The 10,540-nt window shown below is 35.6% G+C and overlaps 2 protein-coding genes across 2 annotated transcripts in view; both read left to right on the plus strand.

Moving 5' to 3' along the window:
• Window positions 1-360: 360 nt before the first annotated feature.
• On the plus strand, window positions 361-8,486 carry LOC139960627 (uncharacterized). The gene is made up of 2 exons (XM_071959146.1): window positions 361-2,307; window positions 3,296-8,486. Exons 1-2 carry the CDS (start codon window positions 2,019-2,021, stop codon window positions 5,104-5,106), a joined length of 2,100 nt encoding a protein of 699 aa, XP_071815247.1. The 5' UTR covers window positions 361-2,018; the 3' UTR covers window positions 5,107-8,486.
• Window positions 8,487-9,922: 1,436 nt separating this feature from the next.
• LOC139960397 (uncharacterized) overlaps window positions 9,923-10,540 on the plus strand; it is an 11,360-nt gene continuing 10,742 nt past the window's right edge. The window contains exon 1 of the mRNA XM_071958737.1: window positions 9,923-10,540. This exon is cut by the window's right edge and continues 146 nt beyond it. Coding sequence (XP_071814838.1) covers window positions 10,401-10,540 — 140 coding nt within the window. The 5' untranslated portion in view covers window positions 9,923-10,400.

Below are 10,540 nucleotides of genomic sequence, written 5' to 3' on the forward strand. Positions count from 1 at the left end.
GCCCATTAACCCAGTCTAAGGCTGCCCTGTGGATTAGGTGTATATGTTTCTGGCTATTCACAGGGCAGCCCTGCAAATAATGTGTCTGTGTCCGGCTGTTCGCTGGCAGGGCTGCCCTGCGAATAAGATGTTTTGTGTCCCAGCTATTCGCAGGGCTGCCCTGCGAATAAGGTGTATGTGTCTGGCTATTCGCAGGGCTGCCCTGCGAATAAGGTTTATGTGTCTGGCTATTCGCAGGGCTGCCCTGGGAAACCTCAGTCACAAGGGATATACGTTCGTGATGTATTCACCTTTTACATCGTTTCAACTGCAAACTATCGAAATTTACATGGCAGTTACCATTCAAGCATTCCTGGTGCCTAGTTTGTTCACCAGGGTCAAAATAGTATACTTAGTTCATAACCTTATTTCTTTAATCAACTCGTGACATGACATAGAACCCCAGAAATTCAAGGTTTTTATGTGAACTTGCAGCTTGATGCATAGCAATCAGTCCTCTGCTATCTAATCATTGACTAAACTAGCGCACGTGACGTGCCTATCGCTCCGCGACTTTTCATCAATATTACGTATACATTCCCTCCGCCGAATCATGGACTCTTGATACAGTCAACAGTTATATATTGGCCCCAATATTTATCACGCTGAAAATATCATTCTACCAGTTTTGAAAGATATACGTTACTGAACGTTCTGTTTCTTCTACTCTTTGACAGACATAAACGCGTGTTGTACTTTTCTTTTCATGAAGAAGTTTAGACTACATATTATATACTGACTGTCCTCTGAATTGTCAAACACAATCCTTTCAGCTATAGGCCTAAAATTAAGCAATCAGTTCACAAAAGAGTTTGCACGGGCATTTGCTACTTGTTTTTTTCTTTCCTTGTTTTAAATAACAAAGGAACTTGTGGCCTGTATTCTCTAAGTTCGTTTTTGTTTTCAGTCATTCTTCTTTCGCCTCAAGGGTGCTAAATTGAATGGTAGATATTGTGCCCTATTTTTTGACCTCGATAGGTGAGATTTTCTTAAAATTTGATTGTCCAATTTGGAGGTCTTTATATCAAGTTGTCACTTTTGGACACGATCTTAATTAGCACGAAGGATGTCAAAAACCACTATCGGGTTTGCCCTTAATGGACACCCTCACCAAATTAACGCCAATTTTACTTCTTCTACTGGAAAGTTCAGCTGCAGTTCATCCAAAATCTATATTAACAATCAAGACATTATAATGTGGTCAATGTGTTAATTCGAAACATGTCATTAAATTTTGCAGTTTTTATTGAGAACTCGTAATTTTAGATTCTTATTTGTCTAAGTCAAAATTTTACACCATCTATAAATGAGCGTAATTACAGATTTCAAATGCAGTATAACGGTTGCATTGTTTGAAGAGAGATTTTTCATGCAAATTTGGGTTGAAGCCTTGGGAGACTTTTCACACCTATGAGCACGAACCTCGCATGAACGTGTATGTTGCATGAACAGTTTAATGGGATCAGAATTGATCAGTTGAATGAACTTCTCAGATTCACCCTTTAACCAAACAAAAGCTTCCATCAAAACCACACAATGTCTAAAACAAGCAATGTTTCGACATGAACTGTCGAAATTTCGTGGACCTTGCTCCTCAAAATTATGACTTTTGATATATAGTATCTATCGAAGCAAACGTTCACAAAAGAAGGTCGAAAGTTTGACTGAATAGTCGGCAAAAGTTTGAGATGAAAGAGTCGAGAGAATAAAACAAACAAACGTGGTATTCGAAGATTGCATTGCAAAACTATACCAGAATAGAGTAGCCGGTACTTTGGTTTTGACACCCATGACCGGACAATCTGAAAGACAACTTAAACTTCGCCACGTCCATTACAAGCTGTGTGGCTACTTCAGGGAAAGCAAATACCTTAGATGGTGCCATTTCAGTTTAATAAATTGTCGATAGAAAGCATGAGCTTTAAATATTCATAAGAAGATATAATTGATATGATATTTTGTTGTGTAAAAAGAACAAAATGCATCGTGATTTTTTTAAAAAGCTCCCAGGACAATGGACAAGGTTAGGCGCTAAGGTGAAACTGTCCAGTTTGTTCCTCTCTGCCTTAAAGTCATTTCTCATGTGCCTTGGGTTTTATCACCTCATAACGATTGGGTTGATCGCAACTAATTCTTGGACAGATTTTCACCGTCAATCACCGTTTATTACTGACAGAAAACGATCCGAACTCGGCCTCTTGACATTACCACCTGAGGACAACGTTATCCGGACATACGTGCAATCGAAATCTAACGACCAAATCAATGGTAATTATCGAAGTATTTTATATTTCAGTTTTCCGTTCTATTTCTATATGTGACATAAACTTTAGTTGAGAGTATATATCGTGCCTAGTCCATGCATCATTAAGCTTATTATCATTATCTCTGCATGTCTCCACCTATCTGGTTTTTTTTTTCATTTTTGATTTACTATGTAGGCGACAGGCGAGCCGATTTGTACTTTTCATATTTCATAGAAAACAAACTTTGGAAATTCCATGTTAACGATGATACAAAGAAGTCGTAATAAGTTTCAAACTCGATAAAGCGTTTCTGAGATGTACGGTATAGTTAATACCCTATTCCACATTATGATAATTCATGTTCTGTTTTCGATAGCAGTCTTTTTGCGTTCGGCCGCCAAACCACCCGACGTATTTTCACACACAAAAAGTTGGAATTGATCACAATTAAACCCCTGTAGATGTTTTCACCAGATGAAGTGTAATTAGTATAAACGCTTAATGATTTAGCCGATTCGAAACATTTCGTCAATCAAATCCATTCTTATATAGTATTACCAAAAATTTATTAAAAACTTATAGGTTCTACAACTTTCGACTCTTTAATAATGGACAAGAAACTAATATAAACAATGCCGTCATGCGGTCTTGTTTCGAACACCTATCGAAAAAATCAATTAAATCTGCTAATTTTGTGGAAAATATGTATAAAAATTTGGGTAGTATATAATGTATTATATAAATATTACATTATATCATATGTAATAGATATATAACCAATGAAATATAATTCAGTATACTTAAATGATGACTCACCTTTAACTGTGCGTTAAGTTATTAAATTATTGTGATATTTAAATATCTAATGTTCTTGACACTGGCCGATTCAGATACAAGGTTGGTATTTCTGAATATCAGAATAATAACATATTACGATATTTAGAACCAAAATCATTTATTTAAATAATATATTCACTAACATTTTTTATATTTTTTTATTTGTTTTTCAGTTTTGGAAGGACAAGAAGAGCCTGTTATATTTTCAGATTCGCTAATGGAATCATGCCCGCTCGGTTGGGTTTTAGAGATTTCCAAATTTAGCGAAGAAGGAAAGCCACTTTCTCAAGTTTGTCGCAGAAAGATCGGAGGTGATTGGAAATGCGCACAAGGATGGCACAAACTAGCTGAACATCCATTTTGCAAACGAAGATTTGAGCGACCAATGTCTGTTATCGTGTCAAACAAGCTTCGTCTGATTTTCGCACACATACCTCATACTGGTTCTCACGATATAGAGAAATATTTAGCCTGGAACGATAAAACAATTAATGATAACACAACTTACATGAACGAAGACGAATATTTCCTTCAACAGATAAAACAAATGTCATTTTCAACATTTCAATCTTTCAAAAATTATCACAAAGCAACAATGGTACACCATCCTTGTTCAAGACTTTATTCTGCATGGATCTTTCTGTCGCGGATGAAAACAGAAGGAGCGAAAAAGTGGGCAGAAAAACATCTTGACGAACAAACATTGAACTCGTTTGAAACATTCGTTGAAAAAATTCTTCAACCAGAAGGGTCTCGTTCTGTCAAGAATGACTATCATTTGCAAAGCCAGGTTGATTTACTTTTTGGGTTGAAAGATGAAATAAAACTGGACGAAATACTTTACTTTGAGAGATGGGAAGAAAGTATGAATGTCTTACGAAACATAACTACGTCAGATGCCTTTACCGAATTTCAACCGCTGATGAATATAGACTTCGATTGCCAGAAAGTATATACTCTGTCAACTTGGTCCAGAATGAAAAGTTTTTACGAAATGGACTTTTGTGTTTTTGGATATAATATTAAAATCGACAAAAGTCGAGAATCGCCGTCGATGAGATTAACAAGTGAAACAGTGAACTCTCGATTCAAAACATGTCAACAACAAACTAAAGTAGAACACGTGGCAGAAGAACAACAAAAGTATCAGGTTGAACCAATCATATTTAATAAAGATGAAAATTTCACAACCGGTGGTTGTACAGTGTATACATACTTCCAAAATTTAGAAAGCACTAAAGCCACTGATGTAGTAATGCACAACATAACCCTTGATATATGGCAGGCAGCTTGGAAAGCAGCAGGATGGAAAACTCGTACTCTAACAGAAGCAGATGCCCTCTCCCATCCCGAATACGAGTTACTTCGAAAGAAATTTGAGACTTTTCCAAGTGTGAATGAAGGCGATTATGAAATTTCTTGTTTTATGCGTTATATAGCTATGGCGAATATCGGTGGTGGGTGGATGACTGATTTTGACGTCATACCAATTCGTTTCCCGGCATGCACCGAGGAACTATATCATGGGAGTTTTACTATCTACCAGAAACATGTTCCATGTATGGTGTCAGCGAGCCCCAGTGAGTACATGCGAATCGTTCGTCTCATGGCAGACATTCAATGGCAAGGAGACGATCACTTTACCTTCAATGGGAGGCCGCACGTTTCTGACATGCACTGTTTGTTGAAATTTATCAATCAGGGTTTAGTCAACACACTGAATGTGATCGTTCCAGCTCACAAATTCTTTACCAAAGAAGATTTTTGTAATGCGACATACGACTCGTTTGTTGGTCAGATACCTCCTAAGATGTCAACCCGTCCTTGGGCTGTTCACTTTTCTCACCATTCTGCTAAAATGTTGAAAGCTTACATTAATGTATTGCCAGAGGATGTAGTTAGAAAGTTAGAGTTTCATGACAGGGGAACCCTCATGAGGAGTGCTTCTATATTGTTAAACGAGACATGTCGTTTTTATGATTGAGCTGTATGTACATATTTTTAGACATTAGACATTAATTCATTTATACCGTCATGAATATTCAATGTCAAGTAATATGTTCCACCCAGTTGGGACCATTTTTTATATATTGTACTGTCATGTCATGCTTCATAGCACTCATATTGTCAGTACGAGCAGTATGAATATCATGTTTCTATCATATCGAGGCCGTTAGGAACTGTTTGTACTGTCAATACCAGTGCTTTGAAGCATGATATTAGAGAATAGTTTAGAGAGGTATTACCATTAGGAAATTGTCCCAACTGGCTATATGTTCATGTATGTGGATCTTTTCGTCATTGGAATCAGCAGTTCCCTCTTTGTACTATTCATATTATATTCTTAAGGCAAATTGACAAATTTCTATTAGCTTTCATATAATATTGAACCATAGTCACACACAGGCTATCTATATACTAGCAGTGTTCACATATGATATGATGATGGTCTCGTCATCGAGTGATAAAATCAAATACCGCATCTATAAAGATGTGTTTGTTTAGAAACTGTATACATTTCGGCAGTAGCCAATTTGAACATGTTAGTTAGGTCACGTTTTATTTTCTTGCATTCCTTTCTTTATTTCTACTGCATTTAAACAACTGAGACATACATATTTGAACATAAGTACAACATAAGTAATATGATCAGAAAAACAGAAATCATTCATGTATGGATAAGATGAAGAATCAAAACTTTATAAATACAGTGAACGAGATCTGACAGAAGCAAAAGCTGATCCAGATCAGGCCACCTTGAAAAAAACCTAAATAAAGATATAATAAAGTAACATATAATTCCTGCGGTACTCCACCTTATCCCAATAGACTGGGCTGTTTTGAAGGAAAGAAGGCTAGCTGACAAGCGAATTGGAACATCTAAATTATTTATAAAAGTACCATTTAAGCTGACAGTTTGTTGACTTGTAGAGGACTTAACAATGTTACGGTAGAATTTCCCTTTGTTTCGTGTGTCGTATACATGAACGTCAGTTTATCATTGTGAAGTAAGTAGAAATATTGGGAGGAATTAAGTTCCTATTGAAGTTGCATATCACAATTCCTATTTGATGTTTAAAAATGTCACAAATACCAAGTATATTACGAAGTACTAAAGAAAAAGAGTTGATGTGTGGTGACGGTAATCTGCATTCACAATCAACCTTGCAGCTCGCTTTTGAATAATAAAAAGGCGATTAACGATAGAAGGATAAGTGCTACCCCAAACAATAGCAAAGTAATTTAAATGAGGCAAGACCAACGTATTATATAAAGATAGAAGAGTGGGTCAAGGGGAAAGAGATTTTAGTCTATGATAATGCCTATGATTCTTGATATTGTACTAGCTACCTTTTGAACATGATAATTCCAGCTAAGGTTATTACCAATTAGAACAGTACCTAGAAATTTGTTTTCTCGAACGGAAGAGATCCTCTTATAGGCCTATGTCGACAAATAATTCAATATTGGGAGAAATCTTATAGTGGGGATGAAATACGATAAGGTTAGTTTACTTGTGTTTAAGGAGACTTTATTTGCTTCTTACTATGTCGAAATATTTCTGAAATTCATTGTTGATTATTGGTCTAGCCTAAGCGGGATCAGAATGTTTAAAAAAAACCGATAATTGGACGTAGCATTATTTATAGGAATGATTATTACAAGGGGCTCTAGTATAGAACCCTTGGGAGCACCACATGAAATATCTAAGTTATCTGAGTGAGTGGAATTTAATCAAACGTATTGTTGTCTATTTGAGAGATAAGAGGAGAACAAATTAAGCGCATTACCCTAACACCATAATTATTTCATTTACAAAGTAATAGTGCAAGGTTAACGGTATCGAAGGCCTTTGAGAGGTCTCGAAAAATGCCAATACCGTACTCTTCCCTGTCAAATGCCCTTGCAATATTATCAACCAGATCTATAACAGAGCTGCACTTTTTACCCAAAATGGAATTTTAGAACCCTTGATATATTCATATGAAGTATATTAATAATCAATATTGATATATTTAGTATACTTTAATGTTTGCAAACATGACCTCTCACGAATCAATGTAATTATATGTTTCCTTCATGTACTGCTTATCCTAATTATAAATGTATATTTATACTGGAATAAAAACAATAAAAAAAATGTATGTAGAATACTTAGAACGACACGAAATTGGCCCGAAAATTATTTTTTGGTTAGTAAGAAAGTTAACCAATCAATTAAAAACAAGACGTCCAATTACCTTAGCAGACACAGCTAAGATAGAAACAGGCCTATAGTTTTTAACAGACAATGGGCGGCCTGACTAAAAATTGGTATAACTTTTGCGATCTTGAAGTTATCTGGTATAATACCTGTACTGAGGCTAAAGATATAAATTGAAAATATAATTGTCAATGGTTCAAGTAAACCATCAATTACTTAGTGACAAACAATTTACATTTACATCATCAAAGCCTGGACTTTTGTTACTTATAAGTTTACTAACAATATCTAATATTTCCACTTCATCAGTGGGGAACACGGAAAGACTATACATTGGTGAACTAGAAACTCATGAAAACTAACATCAGTATGTGGAATTTGATACGCAGGGTCATTTCCAACGTTTACAAAGAAACTATTAAATATCCCAACAATTTCATTCACATTCGAAATAATTTTGTTGTTGTGTTCAATTTCTCATGGTTGATGGTGAGTTATGTGTTTTTTATTAACGACTTGATCCCTCAATGTATTTTCATGTGTCCTTTAATACTTACAAACCTTTTATCAAATTATTTTCTTTGGCCGCACGAATAACATTAGTAAGCCTATTCTTGTAATTGACATAGTAAATTTAGCATTATCGGTTTTCACTCGAAGATACTTCTGGTAGAAAGGATTTTTCTTATGGATTGATTGAGTATCATGACATTTGTCATCCTTGGTGTAGGATTTTCTCTTTGAATTTCACCTTTTTGTATGGGCAGTGGAAACAAACAAATTTCGATAAACAGTAAGAAAACTGTTATATGTCCCATTTACATCATTGTAAGTATTTGATAGTGCTGCAATCATAGTTTGATCAACAATGTCGAAAATTATCCAAAATTTTGGGAGAAGTATCATATCATTCAATTCTTATTTACGGCTTGGCTTGCCTATAAAGAGTGGTTATTCTGTGTAAATTGTCAGATTCAAAGCTCCAGGGGTGCACCGTCTGTACTCAAAACACTTGGGTAATACGCCCTTAATGACAGATATTCAAAGCCAATTTATACGCTTTAACACACCAGTGGAATCACTGTGGTCGAGTGGTACGAACTTCGGTTCGTGACACAAAGATCCGTGGTTCGATTCCTACCTTCGCCTGATCGTCCCAAACGGACGAAACGGGTCGTGAATTGGAAATTTTCTGTTGTGTTATTCTTTATTGATTAATATATATATATATATTTATATATATATATATATATATATATATATATATATTTATATATAGTTGTACAATTTTGGGGGATTCATTGTCAACATGGTTGGGTAAACGCTTTATCCTTTATATATTTACATATTTAATTTAGTTGTACAATTTTGGGGCATTCATTGTCAACATGGTTGGGTAAACGCTTTATCCAACAGTTGGCCGTGTTAACTGTAGGTCTTAACCTTTTGACAGGAATTTGTTTTCTCTATAGCGCATTTAAGGAGCCCTTTGATATGCACCTATAGTAAACAGCAGTTCGCAGATATTCAATCATTGTAAAGTTTTAATTGTTAAATAGGTGATTGTTTACCCAAATACCACTCCAACGCTAAATAGTTTCTTTAGTTAATTTGACGCTATTGACTTAACCACATATATGCAAAGAAATCGACTAGCTGCGGCTAAGCCACATAATGAATGATGACTTGATCGTTTTAACGTTAGGCTCAAATGACTCACCATGACGGCTGATACACAAAAGAGTTTTGAAATCATTACCAGCTATACAGAGTACTCCCTTACCAAAATACGTTCAGATTATCTCCAGAATTTCTTTTCCTCAATTAGCGATCAGTTTTGACTGTGTTGCAGTCATTCGTTTCTTAAAATATTAGTGAAATTACAAGTCTCTCGTATATATACTTTTCCTGGTGTAAACGTTAATATGTATAGATTGTACTTGATATACAACGTTATTAAACAAGGTTTAACTCTATACCAAACGCATGGATTTCGTGAATTAGGAAAAGTACCCAAATGTGTGAGGAAGTGTAATATTAGCCTTACCATTCAGATTCTCTCATTAGTTGGGCTATAGGCGTATATGAACACGTTATAGGCAGAGGGGGCAGTACCCGCTTCTCCCACTTTTCAAAAAGGTGGCAGGAATATGTTTTAATCATAATAATATAATAAAAATCAGCAGTTATTTTAAAGACGACGCTTAATGAACCAAAATTGGGGGAAAAGCTCGCAAGGGCTTATGGATTACAACTTACACGTCGGGGGGCTTTCAATTCAAAATTTTCACTCAAAGTTGGAATCTTTTCAATTACGAAAGTCAATTCAGATTGGTAAACCGTAGATTGGATAAAAAAAACCACTTTGCTATGACCCGGCCGTTATCGAACCCGGAACCTACCGATTGCTAGGCCTCATTGCTTCAATTGACACCGCCTTTATCCACTCGGCCACAGCACCGGTTTCCTCTATGCCCCTCCCCAGGCTTTCTTACCAGTAATACACTCCTCTGGATTGGTGCATTGGCAACAAAAGTATACCAGTCCAGCAATGACCCTCATTTCGCTTCATATAGATCATCATTTTTCCAATCTTGTTTTCAGTTTTTAAATTTCAGTTTGGTTACAAAGCGTGCTAACTTCAAATTGAATTATCTAGTAAGGGGTGTATGAATTGAATGCCAAGTACGCTTAGAGATTCTTATATACACCTGAAATAGCCTATAGTCGATTGCCGCTGGCATAACAATAACATCATAAGCAAACTTAACAGCACAATACACCATAATAGAAAAAATAATTAAAACTTTAGAACAAGGATTCTGCATTGAGAAGTACAGTAACGGTGCTTGGTTTAACACCCTTGACTAATCAATAAAAATAACTAATCGTGTGGTTCATTGCAACTTGTCTGTGTACCTCCCGCTGGCGTGTTTTTAATTTTCATTTGGAAAGCAAAGCTTTAGATTGTGCCATTGAACGTATTGGAGTTATGATGGATATTACGAGATATGAATTTACATAATTCGCAAATATATCAATGAATTGAAATTTTGGTATATAAAAGGAACATAATGTATCGTGAGACTCTATTAAAGGGTCCAGGGCAATGGACAAGGCTTAACATCAGATGTAAACTGCCTAATTTGTTTGTCTTTGCCTTAAAGTCATTTCTCATGTGCCTCGGATTTTATCATCTGATAACGATTGGTTC

The sequence above is a fragment of the Apostichopus japonicus genome, chromosome 19 (assembly GCF_037975245.1).
Source record: "Apostichopus japonicus isolate 1M-3 chromosome 19, ASM3797524v1, whole genome shotgun sequence".
Classification (NCBI taxonomy): Eukaryota; Metazoa; Echinodermata; class Holothuroidea; order Aspidochirotida; family Stichopodidae; genus Apostichopus; species Apostichopus japonicus.

What these genes read in the sequence shown, in the direction of transcription:
- LOC139960627 (XM_071959146.1), top strand. Translation starts at nt 2,019, where the DNA reads ATGCATCGTGATTTTTTTAAAAAGCTCCCAGGACAATGGACAAGGTTA. An exon ending in ATCTAACGACCAAATCAATG is followed by an intron (nt 2,308 to 3,295) that starts GTAATTATCGAA and finishes TTTGTTTTTCAG; the next exon opens with TTTTGGAAGGACAAGAAGAG.